The sequence below is a fragment of the Oncorhynchus tshawytscha genome, linkage group LG09 (genome assembly GCF_018296145.1).
Source record: "Oncorhynchus tshawytscha isolate Ot180627B linkage group LG09, Otsh_v2.0, whole genome shotgun sequence".
Classification (NCBI taxonomy): Eukaryota; Metazoa; Chordata; class Actinopteri; order Salmoniformes; family Salmonidae; genus Oncorhynchus; species Oncorhynchus tshawytscha.
In genome coordinates, this window is record NC_056437.1 from 63,980,268 (window position 1) to 64,002,956 (window position 22,689).

At 43.2% G+C, this 22,689-nt stretch overlaps 1 protein-coding gene across 6 annotated transcripts in view; it reads left to right on the forward strand.

Annotated features, from left to right (window-relative positions):
* ap2a1 (adaptor related protein complex 2 subunit alpha 1) overlaps nt 1-13,247 on the forward strand; it is a 57,142-nt gene extending 43,895 nt beyond the window's left edge. The window contains exons 12-23 of one of the 6 annotated variants that reach the window (XM_042327197.1): nt 360-539; nt 2,373-2,527; nt 2,985-3,044; nt 3,601-3,672; nt 5,254-5,336; nt 6,003-6,092; nt 7,819-7,942; nt 8,114-8,230; nt 8,311-8,380; nt 8,483-8,617; nt 8,885-8,896; nt 10,836-13,247. In XM_042327197.1, coding sequence (XP_042183131.1) covers nt 360-539; nt 2,373-2,527; nt 2,985-3,044; nt 3,601-3,672; nt 5,254-5,336; nt 6,003-6,092; nt 7,819-7,942; nt 8,114-8,230; nt 8,311-8,380; nt 8,483-8,617; nt 8,885-8,896; nt 10,836-10,913 — 1,176 coding nt within the window. In that variant the 3' untranslated portion in view covers nt 10,914-13,247. The remainder of the gene's footprint in view (nt 1-359; nt 540-2,372; nt 2,528-2,984; nt 3,045-3,600; nt 3,673-5,253; nt 5,337-6,002; nt 6,093-7,818; nt 7,943-8,113; nt 8,231-8,310; nt 8,381-8,482; nt 8,618-8,884; nt 8,897-10,835) is intronic. The other 5 variants (XM_042327199.1, XM_042327200.1, XM_042327202.1 and 2 more) reach the window with 5 other exon arrangements.
* Nucleotides 13,248-22,689: the final 9,442 nt, after the last annotated feature.

Sequence of the window (22,689 nt, forward strand, 5' to 3'; positions counted from 1 at the left end):
AGGTATGAATACTTATTGGCTCAAGTTATTTCAGCTTTTCACTTTTAATTAATTTTGTAAGAATGTTGCTGTAACACAACAAAATGTGGAGAAAGTCAAAGGTTATGAATAATTTCTGAAGGCACTATAGAATACATTTCAGGCCACAGAGCAGCAACAATATAACCTTGCAGTGTTCAGCTGTGGTTGTGTTCCAAATGTAAACCATAACTGTGACTGGTTAGTCACATTGTCATAACTGTAACCACATAACAACAGCTACCATTAGCCTTGTTTATTTACTTGCCTGGTCAAATAATCTTGTCTCCCCTTCCCCCTCTCTCCTTCCCCTCTTCCTCTCTCTCCTTCCCCCTCTTCAGGCTACTGTGCTGGAGGAGATGCCTCCCTTCCCAGAGAGGGAGTCATCCATCTTGGCCAAGCTGAAGAAGAAGAAGGGTCCTGGTGCCGTGTCGGTAGAGCTGGAGGACGGCAAGGAGAGAGGAGAGCTCAACGGTGGAGGGGACAGGGGGGGTGACGCTGCCATCGCAGCCTCTAACGCTGTGAGCATCCAATTCAATATACTGTATCTACATCTACATCCCAAATGGCACCTATTCTCTACAAAAAAAGTGCATTAACCCCCTAGAGTCGATGTCCACGCACCCTCTGGAAATCTAATTAGCTTTTTATTTTAAACCCCCATCAAAATCCGTCTAAGTTTTTTGCATGGGCTGCGTCTCAATCCACCGCATCCGCCAATGGCGGCCTTCTGCAGTGGAAGGTGGCCAAGCTACAGCGGTGTTTGTCAGACCATGAGACACCCCGAAAACGTCTGTAGAGTCCGAACCACTCTACGGAAAGATGAGACTTAAATATGGGTCAAAATAAATAAATACTAAATCCTGATCTTTCTTATACACTATATATACAAAGGTATGTGGACAGCCCTTCAAATTATTGGATTCGGCTATTTCAGCCACACCCATTGCTGACAGGTGTATAAAGTCCAGCACACCGCCATGCAATCTTCAAAGACACACATTGGCAGTAGAATGGCCTTACTGAAGAGCTCAGTGACTTTCAATGTGGCACTGGCATAGGATGCCATCTTTCCAAGTCAGTTCGTCCCCCCAAAATTCTAACAAATCGTCGGCCCTCGGTTGCAACACTCAGTTACGGATTCCAAACTGCCTCTGGAAGCAACGTCAGCACAATAACTGTTCGTCGGGAGCTTCATGAAATGGGTTTCCATGGCCGAGCAACCCACACAAACCTAAGATGTGCAATGCCAAGCGTCTGCTGGAGTTGTGTAAAAACCTGCGCCATTGGAGCGGTGGAAACACATTCTCTGGAGTGATGAACCATCTGGCAGTCCGACGGACTAATCTGGGTTTGGCGGGTGCCAGCTACCTGCCGGACTGTATAGTGCCAACTGTAAAGTTTGTTGGAGGTGGAATATGGTCTGGGCTGTTTTTCATGGTTCAGGCTCGGCCCCTTAGTTCCAATGAAGGGAAAACAGATTTAAGTCAACTGTGATTCTGTGCTTCCAACTTTGTGGCAACAGTTTGGGCAAGTCCCTTTCCCGTTTCAGCATGACAGTACCCCTGTGCACAAAGCGAGGTCCATACAGAAATGGTTTGTTGGGATTGGTGTGGAAGAACTTGAGAGCCCTGACCTCAACCCCATCAAACACCTTTGGGATGAATTGAAACGCCAACTGCGAGCCAGGCCGAATCGCCCAACATCTGTGCCCGACCTCACTAATGCCTTTGTGACTGAATGGAAGCAAGTCCTCGCAGCGTTATTCCAACATCTTGTGGAAAGCCTTCCCAGAAGACTGGAGGTTGTAGCAAAGGAGGGACCAACTCCATATTAATGCTCATGATTTTGGAATGAGATGTTCGACAAGCAGGTGTCCATCTATCTCTCAGATACAAGACAGACACTTTTAAACAAATTTCCTTTTTGATGTTTTTTTTTCATGCATTAATCTGTTATTCAATGTGTTTCTATGGGCTAATAGCAGTAAGGCCAAATTCAATGTTTCATAAAAATAATTTTACCTGAAGGGGTCCTAAAATTCAAAATCAAATAGCTCAATGATCCTTGGTTTGACCATCTTAATAATTAGCTTAGTAGACCCCTTCGCCCTTGTCTTCTTTGTTGTTAGTTTGTAGCAATTGCAAAACGCAGCACAATGACATAAATCACTTGCGTTCAAAAAACTGCCACCAGTTGAAAGAGATGGTTATCGCTTTAGAAAAAAACATCACTGTCATGGATTTAGTTTAATATTGAGTAATATATTCTCAAAGCATTGCTATTATACAATTGTTGTTTCTCACGCTCTCTCTCGGCCTCTCTCTCTCTCCATCTTTCTCTTTGTCTTCCAGTCTACCCCATCCCCTTCAGCGGATTTGCTTGGCCTTCGTTCGGCCGCTCCTGTTAGTGGGGTCGCTCCCAGTGCAGGCAGCCTATTGGTTGATGTGTTTTCAGAGGCTGGGCCTGCTGCCTCCTCTGCCGGCGTGAACGACGACGGCTTCCTGAGGTGAATGTTCACCCTGTGACTAGAAGACTCCCATAGACTCCCCTCCATGGCGGAGAAATTCAAAACGGATCTTAGATTAGTGGCAACTTGATGTTTGTGGTGTGGTTATGTTTCTTAGTTATCCAGATGCACTGTGGTAGAATATGAAGCTAGCTCTTGAAAATGAGCGTTGTTGTTTTATTCTTGCAGTCTGCGATATGTGTGGGTCCTCTGTCTTGGTCTTTCTATCAGTCATTCTTCTTGTTTCTTCTGTGTCTTATATGTGTAATCTTGTCTGTTCTCTTTTTATCTTGCTGTGTATGTGACTGTCTTTCTCTTTTTTTTACTTTCTCTCCTTCCCTTTTTCTATTTCCCACTCTCTGTGTTTTTGCGTGCGTGCGTGTGTGTGCGCGCGCTTGGTCCGGCAATGTGCGTGCCTGTGTGTCTCTTGTCTTCGATTGTGATTGGACATTGGCAGCGCTCTTCACGCTCCCGAGGCCTCTGACTCCCCATTGGTGGAGGGTCCTGGTGACTCGGAGTAAGGGGCCAGTAATAAGATGGCTGAATGTCATGTTGCACCCAAACACACATGAACACTGTCGTTCTTATCTAAACTAAAGCTATTTAGGGAGGCTGCATATGGGCATCTCAACCTTAGACTAGTCACATGGACACACACACCCTCTATTGCATGTGGGTTGTTGGATTATGTTATTGTAGCCTACCTATGCTGTGTGTTTATTCAAACATACATGTACCACACCTTTTTTTTACCAGCAAAATAGGTCTCATTGTTTATGTTAATGCTGTCAGTTTTGGTGAATTGGATCTAAGTGCTCATACTAACCCACCTCTGCTTTTTCTCTTCTCATTCTTCCTCCATTTTGTTTGTCATGCCTCACTGCTTTGGGTCTCCCTCGACACACTCCCCGTCTCTCTCTTCCACCCTCTCTCTTTATTCCTTTTTCGATCTGTAATTCATTTTGTCCCCTTCAAACACATTTTACATTCTATCACACCCCCGTCTTTTCTGTTGGTGCTCTCATCCACCTTTCCTTATTCATCCTTTCTCCATCCCTCCTTCCTCCTCTCAGCTCTACTCCCCCTTCTGCGGCCTCTGAGGATCCCGCCCCTCCTCTGCCCGAGTCAGACGAGCTTCTCAACAAGTAAGAGCTTTAGCTTGCTCGCTCCTCCTCTCTCCCTATCTCTCTCTTTCCGGCGGGGCTACCTTGTTTTTGGTTCTATCACTCTTGAGCAAAGGTATCTAACAACCTACTGGATTGACAAAAACAAACTGTGTAGATGTCAATTACATTTGTTATGTTAAGTCATTCACGTGTGGTAAGATACATCTACAGTTGAAGTCGGAAGTTTACATACACTTAGGTTGGAGTCAATTAAAACTAGTTTTTCAACCACTCCACAAATTTCTTGTTAACAAACTATAGTTTTGGCAAGTCGGTTAGGACATCTACTTTGTGCATGACACAAGTCATTTTTCCAAAAATTGTTTACAGACAGATTATTTAACTTATAATTCACTGTATCACAATTCCAGTGGGTCAGAAGTTTACATACACTAAGTTGACTGTGCCTTTAAACAGCTTGGAAAATTCCAGAAAATTATGTAATGGCTTTTGAAGCTTCTGATAAGCGCTACCTCTTTGCTTGACATCATGGGAAAATCAAAAGAAATCAGCCAAGGCCTCAGAAAGAAATTGTAGACCTCCACAAGTCTGGTTCATCCTTGGGAGCAATTTCCAAATGCCTGAAGGTACCACGTTCATCTGTACAAACAATAGTGCGCAAGTATAAACATACAAACAATAGTGCTCAGGAAGGAGACTCGTTCTGTCTCCTAGAGATGAATGTACTTTGGTGCGAAAAGTGCAAATCAATCCCAGAACAACAGCAAAGGACCTTGTGAAGATGCTGGAGGAAACGGGTACAAAAGTATCTATAGTATTGCAACTGCACATGGAGACAAAGATCGCACTTTTTGGAGAAATGTCCTCTGGTCTGATGAAACAAAAATAGAACTGTTTGGCTATAATGACCATCGTTGTGTTTGGAGGGAAAAGGGGGAGGCTTGCAAGCCGAAGAACACCATCCCAACCGTGAAGCACGGGGGTGGCAGCATCTGTGGGCAGAACTGAAAAAGCGTGTGCGAGCAAGGAGGCCTACAAACCTGACTCAGTTACACCAGCTCTGTCAGGAGGAATGGGCCAAAATTCATCCAACTTATTGTGGGAAGCTTGTGGAAGGCTACCCGAAACGTTTGACCCAAGTTAAACTATTTTAAAGGCAATGCTACCAAATACTAATTGAGTGTATGTAAACTTCTGACCCACTGGGAATGTGATGAAAGAAATAAAAGCTGAAATAAATAACTCTCTCCACTATTATTCTAACATTTCACATTCTTAAAATAAAGCGATGATCCTAACTGACTTACAACAGGGAATTTTTACTAGGATTAAATGTCAGGAATTGTGAAAAACTGAGTTTATGTATTTGGCAAAGGTGTATGTAAACTTCCGACTTCAACTGTATATGTTTGCCTGCAAAGTGAATTGATATTGCGATAGCGTGGCATGACTGAAGAGTTACAGTAACTTATACATAGTGTATGTACCACCACATGATTGACATTTATAAACAGCTAATGACACATGATGATAAATCCTAACACTTTCATTCTCCCTCCCGCACGCACACACTCACTTTCTCCCTCTCTCTCCTGTCAGATTTGTGTGTAAGAACAACGGTGTGTTGTTTGAGAACCAGCTGCTTCAGATCGGCATCAAGTCTGAGTACCGACAGAACCTGGGTGAGTTTGGGCTACTAGACAATGCGGGGAGATGCTTGAAACCTAAGTCACATTTGTCACATTGATGTGAGTTCTGGGAGATTGCATTATGCGTGGGTTTCAAGTTAGGATTATTCCCTTGAAGTATTAATTCATTTTCATGCAGATTAGTCCCATGTGAAATACGTTAGCCTAAATTCTGTAACCTTATTGAACTGATGTCTGTTCTATTCTATAGCTTTGGTAAGTACGTCTGAGCGTGCACAGAATGTAATAGATGGCGTCATTTAGTATTCGTGTTAACATCCTAGCTTTGTCATGTCCATTTTAGTATACAGAATGTTTTATTCAGTGGTAAGGTACGCTTCAGTTTCTATAATGCATTCAATGCTGGGTGAGTGAGCATAATGCATAACTTGGCTACTGTGTGTGTACAGTGCTTTTACTGATGGGATGGGTGAGTTACCGACTGTATCCATACATGTTGTACTGTAGGTGTGAAGAATTATGAATTATAATGCATTATAAACTGGAATGAGTTGGTGTGTAATGCTGCATTATAACCTGAATGAGGGAGTATACATAACAATACATAATGCATTTTAACATGTATGTGTTATTTTGGAAATGTCACCTAAATGTGTCCACTTGACATATCTTCTAACGTGTGTGTTTTGCTTTTTCTAGGGAGGATGTATCTGTTCTATGGCAATAAGACCTCGGTGCAGTTTGTCAGCTTTAGCACCACAGTCAGCTGCCCAGGGGAGCTGCAGTCTCATATCCTTCAATGCATTTACTTACTGTTCTCACACACACACTGGCACACACGCGTGCACACACACACACACACACATATCTTGCACACTATGTGTTAATGTTGTCACGATAGCAGAATTTTGACTTCGATACTGATACCAGGTTTAGTATCACAGTACGTGATACCATCACAATACTTGATACCAAAATGATACCACAGCTAAAAAAAAGTAGGCATATTAGCCAAAGTCACAAAATTTTATTTGATCCAGACAGATTGAACAAAGCAGTAGCAGAGTTAGTGCTAGGACACATTTTAAGATCAATTTCATTACATTTGTATTTTTTTATGTAAACATTTTTCAGAGACAGACATGTATGCATTAAAGGGGAATGGAAACAATAGGCTTTAGAACACCAGCGAACTGTAAATTGCCATATTGGCATTTTTGTTGCATCACTGGCAGGAATTCCTGAATTTATTGGCCAGCTTTATGAGGTAGTCACCTGGAATGCATTTCAATTAACAGGTGTGCCTTGTAAAAAGTTAATTTGAGGAATTTCTTTCCTTAATGCGTTTGAGCCAATCAGTTGTGTTGTGACAAGGTAGGGGTGGGATACAGAAGATGGCCCTATTTGGTAAAATGCCAAGTTCATATTATGGCAAGAACAGCTCAAATAAGCAAAGACAAATGACAGTCCATCATTACTTTAAGACATGAAGGTCAGTCAATCTGGAAAATGTAGAGGGATAAGTTCATTAGAATGAACAGCCTCTCTGAAATTACAGCCCAAATAAAATGCTTCACAGAGTTCAAGTAACAGACACATCTCAACATCAACTGTTCAGAGGAGACTGCGTGAATCAGGCCTTCATGGTCGAATGGCTGCAAAGAAACCACTACTAAAGGACACAAAAAAATAAGAAGAGACTTGCTTGGGCCAAGAAACACGAGCAATGGACATTAGACCGGTGGAAATGTGTCCATTGGTCTGATGAGTCCAAATTTCAGATTTTTGGTGCTAAAGGTGTCAATTACCATGAGACCGGCAGTTCTTTGCTTGACAATCACCATCTGACAAAATGTCATGACTGCCACAGCCCTAGGCCTACCCATACCTCTAATAAACATTGTTCAAGATCAAAATCCTAACAGTAGAGATGTTTCCATGTTAAATGCAGATGTTTAGTGTTAGTGTTTTCATTCCCCTTTAATGAATCAATTACACAATCATACATGAATGTGACATTGGTAAAAACAATCGAACTACATATCGACGTAATGGTAATCATTTATTTGAATGGTAAATCTCGATTGATAAACTGGGTAAATCATGATGTAGCCTATTCACAATACAGGGGAATGCGTATTCAAAATGAGTGTGTGCGTGCGTTGAGTTGTCGAGTTTGTTTTGGCTGATTTCATGAGGCTACAGATGATAAACAATCTGTTTCCCTTACATTTGGGACTTATTGTACTGATCAACAAAACTTGCATAGAAGTAGCGCATCTTTTTATAAAATAAGCTGTCTCTTTAGCCAGTAAAGTAACATATTCTAGTACTGAACCGTTTTTCATGTTTTAGTGTCAAAGTTTCCGTATACTGTGCAACACTACTATGTGTGTCCCTTGGGTTGCAGGCTATACTTGCATGTATTTAACACGCATAGCTATATTCAATATGCAGTCCCCCCTGTGTGGTCTCTAGTCCCGGCTCTGTTCCTCTCCTTGACTGGCTTTCCCACAGCTCAACGTGCAGACCAAAACAGTGGAACCCCTAGTGGAGGGAGGAGCACAGGTGCAGCAGGTCATCAACATCGAGTGTCTGACTGACTTTATTGATGCTCCGCTGCTCAACATCAAGTTCAGGTACACACACGCGCGCACGCACCCACCCAGATTATTACACAGGACATACAATACAATCACCTCGCAATCACGCACTCAAGATCAGTAGTATCCCAAACATACACACACACACACACACACACATTTTGTTTTGTCATCTTCAGTTTATAAAGGTGTGTGTGTTCCACTCAGGTATGGGGGAGCCCTGCAGAACATTTCTCTCAAGCTACCTGTCACCATCAACAAGTTCTTCCAACCCACAGAGATGGCCGCCGCAGACTTCTTCCAGCGCTGGAAACAACTCAGCCAGTGAGTGAGATTGTGTGTGTAGGGTGCGAGCATTTAAGGGGGTTCTGTGTGTGTGTTTCTGACTTTTCTTCTCTTTTCAGGCCCCAGCAAGAAGCACAAAAGATCTTCAAGGCCAGCCATGGCATGGACACAGAAGTGCTCAAGGCCAAGGTAGACACACACACTTGAGGCATATTCATTTAATTCCCTTTCTTGCTGAATGTCTACCACATCCTACTCCCTCCCATTCCCCCTCCCCTCTCTTGTCTCTAGTTGCTGGGCCTGGGGACAGCCCTGTTGGAGAATGTGGATCCTAACCCAGAGAACTATGTGTGTGCCGGAGTCATCCAGACCAAGGCCCAACAGGTCGGCTGCCTGCTGAGACTGGAACCCAATGCGCAGGCCCAGGTATGTACGCACGCGCACACACAATACACACACACAAATGTACATGCATACACACACACACACAAATGTACATGCATACACACACACACACACAAATGTACATGCATACACACACACACACACAAATGTACATGCATACACACACACACACACACACACAAATGTACATGCATATACACACACAGAGTCCGTCTGTCCTTCTCTGTGCTGCTCTCATTGCATCACTCACTGCTGTCTGTGTCTTTCTGTGTGCTGCTGCAAATCAAGCCTGGCGAGCAGGTAACACACAACTGTCCCTGTTCTTTTTCGCTCTCTTTCTTTCTCCTCTTTCCCCTCTTCTCTCTTTCACACCCTTTACACTTTCTCATTCACTTTTCCCTCCACATTGATTCTTCTGCACTTTCTCACTGACACCCCAAAATTGAACACTTGAATCTCCACATTCTCTCTCTCTGTCTCTCTCTGTCTCTCTCTCTCTCTTTCTCTCTCTTTCTGTGTGCGCAGTGTTAGACTCCAGGTTTATAATGTAACTTCATTCTGCCCTCGTCTCGTGTTAAACTTTTAGATGATCCAAAATATACAGTGCCTTCAGAAAGTATTCATACCCCTTGACTTGTCCTACACGTTATTGTTACAGCTTGAATTCAAAATGGATTAAATATATATTTTTTACCCATATACTCACACAATGCCCCATAAAATCATAGTGATTTTATTTTTTTATACAGAAATATCTCATTTACATAAGTATTCACACCCCTGAGTCTATACTTTATAGTAGTACTTTTGGCAGCGATTACAGCTTTGAGTCGTCTTGGGTATGTCATCAGCTTTGCATATCAGTATTTGGGGATTTTCTCCCATTCTTCCTTGCAGATTTTCCCAAGCTCTTAAATTAAATGGGAGCTGTGGTGAACAGCAATCTTCAAGTCTTTCCACAGCTTTTCAATGGGATTCAAGTCTAGGCTTTGGTTGGGCCACTCAAGGACTTTCACATTCTTGTTCTGAAGCCATTCCAGTGTTGCTTTCTCTGAATGCTTAGGGTCATTGTCCTGTTGGAATGTAAATCTTCACCCCGATCTAAAATATTTTGCACTCTTGAAAAGGGTTCTCAATAAGGATTTTCCTGTATTTGGCGCCATTCATTGTTCCATCTATCCTTACCAGTCTCCCAGTCCATGCCGCTGAAATGCATTCACATAGCATGATGCTGCCTGGTTTTCTCCAGACATAATGCTTTCTATTCAGGCCAAAGAGAGACATTTTTGTCTCATCAGAATCATCTTTTGCCTCATGCTCTGAGTATTTCAAGTGCCTTTTTGCAGACTGCAGGTGTGCTGTCATGTGCCTTTTTCTTAGGAGTGGCTTCCTTCTGGCCACTCCTATAAAGCCCAGATTGGTGTAGTGCTGTAGAGACCGTTGTCCTTCTGTCAGGTTCTCCCATCTCAGCCAAGGAACTCTGTAGTTTCAGATTGGTCATTGGGTTCTTGGTCACCTCCCTTGCCCAGTTGCTCAGTTTGGTCAGACAGCCAGCTCAGGCAGAGTCTGGGTAGTTCAATATTTTTTTTTACATTTCCCAGTGTTGGAGACAACTGCTCTTGCAAACTTTCAACACCCTAGAAATAGTTGTATACCCTTCCCCAAATGTATACCTCATCACAGTCTCGGAGATCTACGGACAGTTCCTTGGACTTCATGGTATAGTTTCTGCTCTGACATGAGCTGTCAACTGTGGGACCTTGTATAGAGTGTTTCTTTCTAAATCATGTCCAAACTGAGTTGGCCACAGTGTGGACTTCAACCAAGTTGTAGTGACATCAAGGATGATCAAAGGAAATTTAATACACCTGAGCTCAATTTGGAGTGTCCTAGCAAAGGGGTGTGAATACTTGTATAAGTGAGAGCTTTCATTTTCTATCAATTTGCAAACATTTAAAACATTTTTTAAAATATATATATATATATATATATTTAAAAATTCATTATGGGGTATTGTGTGTAGATAGGTTTGAAAAAACAATATTTAATCAATTTTGAATTCAGGCTGTAACACAACAAAATGTGGAGTAAGTCAAGGGGTATGAATGTTTTCTGAAGGCACTGTATATATATTATGTGGTTTGAACTTTACTGACCCCCCTGTATGTTAATTCCTGTTTAAGGGTGTATGTGTGTTTACGTTTACCCATGTTAAATCTGTGTCTGCTCTCTCTGTCAGATGTACCGGCTGACTCTGCGCAGCAGCAAGGACACTGTCTCTCAGCGTGTCTGTGACCTCCTGGCAGAACAGTTCTAAAACCCTGAGTCTAGAACCCACCCAACGCGACCCAGGCCATCATCATCATCACGCTCTAGACACCCAACCCACCGAGACTAGCGTTTCAACTCCCCCCACACACTTCATTCCTCCCCCCACTCCCCGATCCTGAGGTTGCCAAGAACAAAGAATCAACGAGAAGGAAAAATACCTACATAAGGGGGGAAGCAGTCGTTGCCACTTACACGACTGCCCAATCATTGACATTTATTATTATTGTCACGATTATAATTCCGATTATTATTATTATTATTACTGTTTATTATCATCTGCGCTACAATTCTTTTTTTTCCTTCTGTGTTTACCTGTGAACGTAAGTGTATGACTGTGTGTGTTTCAGAATCGTGCTGGTGTGTGTGTCCTGTTTTTCTCCGTCCTGTCTATTTAAGCCCCGACTGCTCATGGACTTGTGATGACAGCTGGTGTGTGTCCGTGCGTGTGTGATGCATGGGGAAGGGTGGGAAATTCTGTGCATCGATTCCGCGACATTTCAACCTTAGACTATTCCTAGGAGTTGCATGGGAGGACCAGTTCTACATACACATACACACAGACACGCATTCATGTGTAATACACACCCAGATACTCTCACATGTAGGCACATACATGCGTATATTTGTACATGCTTAAGTGTCTGTGTAAAGTATCTGAATAGGGTCCTCCTTTAGTGGGAGGGGGGGTAAAACGAAATCACTAAAGAAATGGGACTCTTCTAAACCCCCACCTTCACCTTAACCCCATCTCTTCTCCACCCTCTGCTGTCCCAGACCCCCACCGGTTATACATCCCAAGGGCCTCAGTATAATCCCTGAGATATAATATTCCATAAAATAATTCCGGCACATTCCCAAGTCTACAGTTCCCGCTTTATTCCAGTGGAAATGGCCAGTGCACTTTAGGTGGTTCCAAGAGACCTCAGTCCATCAATACCCCTCAAACACATAAACACACCACCCCCCTCACACTTACCCCATCTTTCTGGCTTGTAACCATACTTTATATATAAACTCAAATGATTCTGTACCTGTTCGTGGAATAGATATATATACTTATATATATATATATACATACATAAGTGTAATGAATTACCCCTTTTTATCTTTTTTTAATTTTTGTCTCATCTTTCCTTTTATTAGTAGTGGAGTTATTGAAGTTTTTGTATGTTGCTTCTGTTTGTGTGTGTATGTATGTGAAAGGTAGTGTGAGAAAGTAGGGCCAGCAGTGTGTACCCTGAGAATAGAGTAGAGGGGTCAGCTAAAAGGAGAGTGAGATGGAAGGAGAGTAGCAGGGTAGCTGGTCTTGTTTACAATGTTAATCAGACAGCGATGAGGTTGATACTTGACTTAAACCTGTCATAAATCCTACTTACCACCACCGTCAGTATGACAACAAATAATGAATTATAAGATGTCGTTAAAACTGTTTATTTCAGATTAGCAATGTTTTTTGACACTTGAGGCAGGGAACATTGGTTGAGAGCTGACATGGGGTGTTTTACGATGGCTTATGAAATGTTTGTCGTGCATAAGTAAGCATTGAGCAAGCCCCATTGATGGGGAGTTAGAGGGCAGTGGGCCAGTCTGTGTTCAAATGAAGAGTGAAGCGGCAGAGCAGAGGCCTAGTATTCGTTATTTTTTATTTTTCCGTGTTGAAAAGAGGGATGGGATTGGAGAGTAGAGTGCTGCTTGATACTGGGATTGACTGAAAAAAGAGGAGTACCTCAGAACTTGATCTCTAAACACGCACAGGCTTGTGCACACACACATCACAAATACTTACCTTGTGGTATTACTTGGGAGAAGATTGCAATCTGCAGATAGATTGATTCTAATCTTTGAAAACACAACCAACAACAAAGACTAGACAGCACTTATCTGTAAACTCACATTTCAGACACACGCACCCACATGTCCATTCTTAGAGATGAGAGGGAGGAGGAGAGAACTCAAAAGACCAACTGTCAATCACAACTACCGGGATCGAGTCATCAGGGGTGGGCATTGCGTGTGTGTGTGTGTGTTTGAGTGTGTCGGTGTACCACGTGATAAAAATATCCTAAATTATCTTTGAGACATGGTCATATTAGTTTCAGCAGGAGTCACTTATACGTCTAACCCATGCAGCATTGGTGGAACAGTCTGATCATTGTAGTGGAAACTGTAGAATCATTGTGTGTGTGTGTGCACGTCTATGCAGTATCCGCTAGCTAATGCAGCCCCGTGTATCGGTGTTAAACCTGTGAGATACCTGTGTTAGATTTAAGATTTACTCTGTACTGAAAAATGTGAAAGTAAAACTATGCCATATACTCTACCACTGGCTCTCTTTTTCTTGATGGGAAAGTGTGTGTCTGTGTGTGATGGTGATTATGATGTCCGTCAAGAGGAAATTCTTTCCAAAGCTTACCACAGTTCCACGTCCGCAACAAGAAACTGATATGTGTAAGTGCTGGGCTTGAACAAAAGCCTGTACACACAGCAGCTCTCCAGAACTGTAGTTGGATGTATCGCATAGTCCTATCAATAAGAACTCATCACATTGACTAAGTAGTAGATGTAATGTGAATAATTGAATAAACATTGAACATTAAATAAAGAACCTGTTGTAGTTCAACTAGTACTTTAATTATATTTTCCAGTAGCTTGGTGGTAGTTGAACTAAATTCAAATCTAAGTAGTGTTTATTCTTGTTTGCCATGCAGCGGTGTAGCTAACTACTGGAACTAGACACTTGTGATTTTGCAAAAATAAAATGTGGGTGAAGTAGGCAATAAGTTCCTTTTTCGGCATCAGACTAGCCTAACTCTCACTTGAAACTGTTTGTTTAATTGGCTAAATAACACACTGTTAACATATGACCCCAAAGTGAACTGTTCTTGCGATTTGTAATTTGACATATTGGATTTACATTTGATGCTTTTTCATGATGTAGTTTGGATATAGTGAACTACTACTTCAAAGTAACTTCAGTCAAGTAAACTATATTTTTATTGAGGGTACATTAGTGTAGCTTAACTTCCAGTGTGAAGTAATTGGTAGCTTGGTAAACTAGATTTTCAGAGTAGCTTCCCAAAACACTGCATACCAACCTGTAACAACTGTACTGCAGCGCCAGCTGTGCCACCAGAGACCCTGGGTTCGCGCCCAGGCTCTGTCGTAGCCTGCCGTGACTGGGAGGTCCGTGGGTCGAGGCACAATTGGCCTAGCGTCAGTGCGCGCTAACCAAGGTTGCCAGGTGCACGGTATTTCCTCCGACACATTGGTGCGGCTGGCTTCCGGGTTGGATGCGCGCTGTGTTAAGAAGCAGTGCGGCTTGGTTGGGTTGTGTATCGGAGGACGCATGACTTTCAACCTTAGTCTCTCCCGAGCCCGTACGGGAGTTGTAACGATGAGACAAGATAGTAGCTACTAAAACAATTGGATACCACGAAATTGGGGAGAAAAAGGGGTAAAATTCACCAAAAAAAAGCCAAACCTTGACCCAGAAAATATTTTTTTAAACTGTCGGCCTATATCCAATCTTCCATTTAGAAATGGCTGTTGCGCAGCAACTCACTGCCTTCCTGAAGACAATGTATACGAAATGCTTCAGTCTGGTTTTAGACCCCATCATAGCACCGAGACTGCACTTGTGAAGGTGGTAAATTACCTTTTAATGGCATCAGACCGAGGCTCTGCATCTGTCCTTGTGCTCCTAGACCTTAGTGCTGCTTTTGATACCATCGATCACCACATTCTTTTGGAGAGATTGGAAACTCAAATTGGTCTACACGGACAAGTTCTGGCATGGTTTAGATCTTATCTGTCGGAAAGATATCAGTTTGTCTCTGTGAATGGTTTGTCCTCTGACAAATCAACTGTAAATTTCGGTGTTCCTCAAGGTTCCGTTTTAGGACCACTATTGTTTTCACTATATACAGTGCCTTGCGAAAGTATTCGGCCCCCTTGAACTTTGTGACCTTTTGCCACATTTCAGGCTTCAAACATAAAGATATAAAACTGTATTTTTTTGTGAAGAATCAACAACAAGTGGGACACAATCATGAAGTGGAATGACATTTATTGGATATTTTTTTAACAAATCAAAAACTGAAAAATTGGGCGTGCAAAATTATTCCGCCCCTTTACTTTCAGTGCAGCAAACTCTCTCCAGAAGTTCAGTGAGGATCTCTGAATGATCCAATGTTGACCTAAATGACTAATGATGATAAATACAATCCACCTGTGTGTAATCAAGTCTCCGTATAAATGCACCTGCACTGTGATAGTCTCAGAGGTCCGTTAAAAGCGCAGAGAGCATCATGAAGAACAAGGAACACACCAGGCAGGTCCGAGATACTGTTGTGAAGAAGTTTAAAGCCGGATTTGGATACAAAAAGATTTCCCAAGCTTTAAACATCCCAAGGAGCACTGTGCAAGCGATAATATTGAAATGGAAGGAGTATCAGACCAATGCAAATCTACCAAGACCTGGCTGTCCCTCTAAACTTTCAGCTCATACAAGGAGAAGACCGATCAGAGATGCAGCCAAGAGGCCCATGATCACTCTGGATGAACTGCAGAGATCTACAGCTGAGGTGGGAGACTCTGTCCATAGGACAACAATCAGTCGTATATTGCACAAATCTGGCCTTTATGGAAGAGTGGCAAGAAGAAAGCCATTTCTTAAAGATATCCATAAAAAGTGTTGTTTAAAGTTTGCCACAAGCCACCTGGGAGACACACCAAACATGTGGAAGAAGGTGCTCTGGTCAGATGAAACCAAAATTGAACTTTTTGGCAACAATGCAAAACGTTATGTTTGGCGTAAAAGCAACACAGCTCATCACCTGAACACACCATCCCCACTGTCAAACATGGTGGTGGCAGCATCATGGTTTGGGCCTGCTTTTCTTCAGCAGGGACAGGGAAGATGGTTAAAATTGATGGGAAGATGGATGGAGCCAAATACAGGACCATTCTGGAAGAAAACCTGATGGAGTCTGCAAAAGACCTGAGACTGGGACGGAGATTTGTCTTCCAACAAGACAATGATCCAAAACATAAAGCAAAATCTACAATGGAATGGTTCAAAAATAAACATATCCAGGTGTTAGAATGGCCAAGTCAAAGTCCAGACCTGAATCCAATCGAGAATCTGTGGAAAGAACTGAAAACTGCTGTTCACAAATGCTCTCCATCCAACCTCACTGAGCTCGAGCTGTTTTGCAAGGAGGAATGGGAAAAAACTTCAGTCTCTCGATGTGCAAAACTGATAGAGACATACCCCAAGCGACTTACAGCTGTAATCGCAGCAAAAGGTGGCACTACAAAGTATTAACTTAAGGGGGCTGAATAATCTTGCACGCCCAATTTTTCAGTTTTTGATTTGTTAAAAAAGTTTGAAATATCCAATAAATGTCGTTCCACTTCATGATTGTGTCCCACTTGTTGATTCTTCACAAAAAAATAGTTTTATATCTTTATGTTTGAAGCCTGAAATGTGGCAAAAGGTCGCAAAGTTCAAGGGGGCCGAATACTTTCGCAAGGCACTGTATTTTACCTCTTGGGAATGTCATTCGAAAAACAAAATGTTAACTTTCACTGCTATGCGGATGACACACAGCTGTACATTTCAATGAAACATGGTGAAGCCCCAAAATTGCCCTCGCTAGAAGCATGTGTTTCAGACATAAGGAAGTGGATGGCTGCAAACTTTGTACTTTTAAACTCGGACAAAACAGAGATGCTTGTTCTAGGTCCCAAGAAACAAAGAGACCTTCTGTTGAATCTGACAATTAATCTTAATGGTTGTACAGTCGTCTCAAATAAAACTGTGAAGAACCTCGGCGTTACTCTGGACCCTGATCTCTCTTTTAACGAACATATCTAGACTGTTTCAAGGACAGCTTTTTTCCGTCTACGTAACATTGCAAAAATCAGAAACTTTCTGTCCAAAAATGATGCAGAAAAATGAATCCATGCTTTTGTTACTTCTAGGTTAGACTACTGCAATGCTCTACTTTCCGGCTACCCGGATAAAGCACTAAATAAACTTCAGCTAGTGCTAAATACGGCTGATAGAATCCTGACTAGAACCAAAAAAATAAAAATGTATTACTCCAGTGCTAGCCTCCCTACAGTGGCTTCCTGTCAAGGCAAGGGCTGATTTCAAGGTTTTACTGCTAACCTACAAAGCATTACATGGGCTTGCTCCTACCTATCTCTCTGATTTGGTCCTGCCGTACATACGTGCGCTACGGTCACAAGATGCAGGCCTCCTAATTGTCCCTAGAATTTCTAAGCAAACAGCTGGAGGCAGGGCTTTCTCCTATAGAGCACTATTTTTATGGAATGGAGCTCTATAGGAGCCAGTCTGTTATATCTGGAGTATTTCTCCTGTCTTATCCGGTGTCCTGTGTGAATTTAAGTATGTTCTCTCTGTCTCTTTCTTTCTCTCTCGGAGGACCTGAGCCCTAGGACCATGCTTCAGGACTACCTGGCCTGATTAATCTGTGCTGCTGCTCCAGTTTCAACTGTTCTGCCTGCGGCTATGGAATCCTGACCTGTTCACCGGACGCGCTACCTGTCCCAGACCTGCTGTTTTCAACTCTCTAAAGACAGCAGGAGCAGTAGAGATACTCTGAATGATCGGCTATGAAAACCCAACTGACATTTACTCCTGACGTGCTGACCTGTTGCACCCTCGACATCCACTGTGATTATTATTATTTGACCCTGCTGGTCACCTATGAACATTTGAACATCTTGGCTATGTTCTGTTATAATCTCCACCCGGCACAGCCAGAAGAGGACTGGCCACCCCTCATAGCTTGGTTCCTCTCTAGGTTTCTTCCTAGGTTCTGGCCTTTCTAGGGAGTTTTTCCTAGCCACCGTGCTTCTACACCTGCATTGCTTGCTGTTTGGGGTTTTAGGCTGGGTTTCTGTACAGCACTTTGAAATATCAGCTGATGTAAGAAGGGCTTTATAAATTGATTTGATTTGATACTAGGAGCTTCCGCCAAAGAAAGCGGCATTTTATCCCTCAATAATCAAAACAACAACAGACAAGTTCTAGAGTCATATTTCTATTTTCCTAATTCAACACCATGTTAAAATGGCCTTCAAGCACAGGTTTAGGATCAGCAAATCTTCCCCCGTCATAAACCTGAACTTTTAACAAGGTTAATGCAGAACTGGATTGAGATCAGATTAGATTAATAATTTCTTATTCTTAATTTGACCCAAATGGGAATGTAGGGCTTCAAGGAGAAGAGTAACTCATCCATTGCGCCAATGGAACGAACTAGGCCGTCTCCTAGGCTACAGTGAACATTGCAAATCAAAGATCAGCCTTGATGCAGAAATAAAACATTAACTAAATATAAAATGTCTATGTACTTCCCATGTTAACCCATTTATCTTGAGTTGTGCAATATTATGTGAGTTTTCTCCCCTCTTGCAACTGTGGGTCACTAAATATAGGCTATGATTGAATGATTACGTTATTTGTAATTGTATTTATTATGATCCCTATTAGCAGCTACCAAGGCAGTTATACACATTATTACATGACATTACATTTCATAACACTTTTCACAATACATTAAGTGTGTACCCTCAGGCAACTACTCTACCACATATCTACAATACAAAATCTATGTGTGTGTACAGTCGTGGTCAAAAGTTTTGAGAATGACCAAATATAAATTTTCACAAAGTCTGCTGCCTCAGTTTGTATGATGGTAATTTGCATATACTTCAGAATGTTATGAAGAGTGATCAGATGAAGTCCCTCTTTGCCATGCAAATGAACTGAATCCAAAAAAAAACATTTCCACTGCATTTCAGCCCTGCCACAAAAGGACCAGCTGACATCATGTCAATGATTCTCTTGTTAACACAGGTGTGCGTGTTGACGAGGACAAGGCTGGAGATCACTCTGTCATGCTGATTGAGTTCGAATAACAGACTGGAAGCTTCAAAAGGAGGGTGGTGCTTGGAATCATTGTTCTTCCCCTGTCAACCATGGTTACCTGCAAGGAAACCCGTGCCGTCATCATTGCTTTGCACAAAAAGGGCTTCACAGGCAAGGATATTGCTGCCAGTAAGATTGCACCTAAATCATCAATTTATCATCAAGAACTTCAAGGAGACTGGTTCAATTGTTGTGAAGAAAGCTTCAGGGCGCCCAAGAAAGTCCAGCAAGCGCCAGGACCGTCTCCTAAAGTTGATTCAGCTGCGGGATCAGGGCACCACCAGTACAGAGTTTGCTCGGGAATGGCAGCAGGTGTGTGTGCATCTGCGGGACTTGCTTCTATTCAGCCATAAGAGCATTAGTGAGGTCGGCACTGATGTTGGGCGATTAGGCCTGACTCGCAGTCGGCATTCCAATTCATCCCAAAGATTTGATGGGGTTGAGGTCAGGGCTCTCTGCAGGCCAGTCAAGTTCTTCCACACTGATCTCAACAAATGATTTCTGTTTGGACTTTGCTTTTTGCACTGGGGGCATTGTCATGCTGAAACAGTAAAGTACCTTCACCAAACTGTTGCCACAAAGTTGGAAGCAGAGAATCATCTAATGTCATTGCATGTTGAAGCATTAAGATTTTCCTTCACTGGAACTAAGGGGCCTAGCCCGAGCCATTAAAAACAGCCCAGACCATTATTCTTCCTCAAACTAGCTTTACAGTTGACACTATGCATTCGGGCAGGTAGCATTGTCCTGGCATCCGCCAGTTCTGTGAGCTTGAGCTTGTGTGGCCTACCACTTCGCGGCTGAGCCGTTGTTGCTCCTAGGCGTTTCCATTTCCCAATAACAGCACTTACAATTGACTGGGGCAGTTCTAAAAGCAGTGGCAATTTTAGCATGTAAGTCTTGGTGGGGCAAAAGTGGGATGCATGCCAACAAAGCACAACACTAAACAATACATTAATTGCACTATAACGGTGACAAACGGTGCCCACAAAGAAAGTAATACTAAGTGTATGTTGTGTCGTAAGCTGTTATTAGCTCATGTGCCTTACCCTAATAATTTGGTATATTTTCACCTCTTAATTTTGCCTACTGTTCTGACTTGGTGGTGCACATGTAGGCTAACTTTCTTGCCCTTGCTATCTGCTTGCTTGCTAATTCGGCCTGCTAACTGCTAGCTTGTTTAGCCCCGGTCCGCTAACTGCTACCTTGTTTAGCCCCGGCCTACTAACTGTTAGCTTGTTAGCACAGGCCTGCTAACTGTCTGAATCGCCGCGTCCCAACCACTCACTGGACCCATATTTACTTTCAATCTCTTTTCGATTTTTAATTTGATTATACCTTCCGGTAACCTGCCTCACCCAATGTGATACGGAATCGCTATTATTTTTAATTTTTAGAACACATTCAAGAACCTCCAGAAGCTAACCAGCTAACTAGCTACAAGCTATTTAGTCATTGTTAGCCACTGCTAGCGGCCTTTACCTTCTGCACAGCCAGCCAGTTTTTTTAACCTGGATAATACTCGCCAGTCTAGCTTCCCTGCCCCATCCACCGCTGCCCCCTGGACACTGATCACTTGGCTACATAGCTGATGCATGCTGGACTGTCCATTAATCACGGTACTCCATTCTGCTTGTTTATGTTTTATCTGTCGGCCCCAGCCGCACTCAGGCTCTGTGTGTAGTCAATCCGACCCTCCCTGCCTAGTCAACGCCATTTTACCTGCTGTTGTTGTGCTAGCTGATTAGCTGTTATTGTCTCACCTGTTTTAGCTAGCTCTCCCAATTCAACACCTGTGATTACTGTATGCCTCGCTGTATGTGTCTCTCAAATGTCAATATGCCTTGTATACTGTTGTTCAGGTTAGTTATCATTGTTTTAGTTTACAATGGAGCCCATAGTTCCACTCTTCATACCCCTGATACCTCCTTTGTCCCACCTCCCACACACATGCGGTGACCTCACCCATTACAACCAGCATGTCCAGAGATACAACCGCTCTCATCATCACCCAGTGCCTGGGCTTACCTCCGCTGCACCCCACCATACCCCTGTCTGCGCATTATGCCCTGAATATATTCTACCATGCCCAGAAATCTGCTCCTTTTATTCTCTGTCCCCAACGCTCTAGGCGACCAGTTTTGATAGCCTTTAGCCGCACCCTCATACTACTCCTCCTCTGTTCCGCGGGTGATGTGGAGGTAAACCCAGGCCCTGCATGTCCCCAGGCACCCTCATTTGTTGACTTCTGTGATCGAAAAAGCCTTGGTTTCATGCATGTCAACATCAGAAGCCTCCTCCCTAAATTTGTTTTACTCACTGCTTTAGCACACTCTGCTAACCCTGATATCCTTGCCGTGTCTGAATCCTGGCTCAGGAAGGCCAACAAAAATTCTGAGATTTCCATACCCAACTATAACATTTTCCGTCAAGATAGAACTGCCAAAGGGGGAGGAGTTGCAGTCTACTGCAGAGATAGCCTGCAAAGTAATGTCATACTTTCCAGGTCCATACCCAAACAGTTCAAACTATTAATTTTAAAAATGACTCTCTCCAGAAATAAGTCTCTCACTGTTGCCGCCTGCTTACCGTCCCCCCTCAGCTCCCAGCTGTGCCCTGGACACCATTTGTGAATTGATCGCCCCCCATCTAGCTTCAGAGTTTGTTCTGTTAGGTGACCTAAACTGGGATATGCTTAACACCCCGGCAGTCCTACAATCTAAGCTAGATGCCCTCAATCTCACACAAATCATCAAGGAACCCACCAGGTACAACCCTAAATCTGTAAACAAGGGCACCCTCATAGACGTCATCCTGACCAACTGGCCCTCCAAGTACACCTCTGCTGTCTTCAACCAGGATCTCAGCGATCACTGCCTCATTGCCTGTATCCGCTACGGAGCCGCAGTCAAACGACCACCCCTCATCACTGTCAAACGCTCCCTAAAACACTTCTGTGTGCAGGCCTTTCTAATCGACCTGGCCCGGGTATCCTGGTCATTCTTTAAAAGTAACATCCTCACCATTTTAGATAAGCATGCTCCGTTCAAAAAATGCGGAACTAAGAACAGATATAGCCCTTGGTTCACTCCAGACCTGACTGCCCTCGACCAGCACAAAAACATCCTGTGGCGGACTGCAATAGCATCGAATAGTCCCCGCGATATGCAACTGTTCAGGGAAGTCAGGAACCAATACACGCAGTCAGTCAGGAAAGCTAAGGCCAGCTTCTTCAGGCAGAAATTTGCATCCTGTAGCTCCAACTCCAAAAGGTTCTGGGACACTGTGAAGTCCATGGAGAACAAGAGCACCTCCTCCCAGCTGCCCACTGCACTGAGGCTAGGTAACACAGTCACCACCGATAAATCCATGATTATCGAAAACTTCAACAAGCATTTCTCAACGGCTGGCCATGCCTTCCGCCTGGCTACTCCAACCTCGGCTAACAGCTCCGCCCCCCCCGCAGCTACTCGCCCAAGCCTCTCCAGGTTCTCCTTTACCCAAATCCAGATAGCAGATGTTCTGAAAGAGCTGCAAAACCTGGACCCGTACAAATCAGCTGGGCTTGACAATCTGGACCCTCTATTTCTGAAACTATCCGCCGCCATTGTCGCAACCCCTATTACCAGCCTGTTCAACCTCTCTTTCATATCGTCTGAGATCCCCAAGGATTGGAAAGCTGCCGCAGTCATCCCTGTCTTCAAAGGGGGAGACACCCTGGACCCAAACTGTTACAGACCTATATCCATCCTGCCCTGCCTATCTAAGGTCTTCGAAAGCCAAGTCAACAAACAGGTCA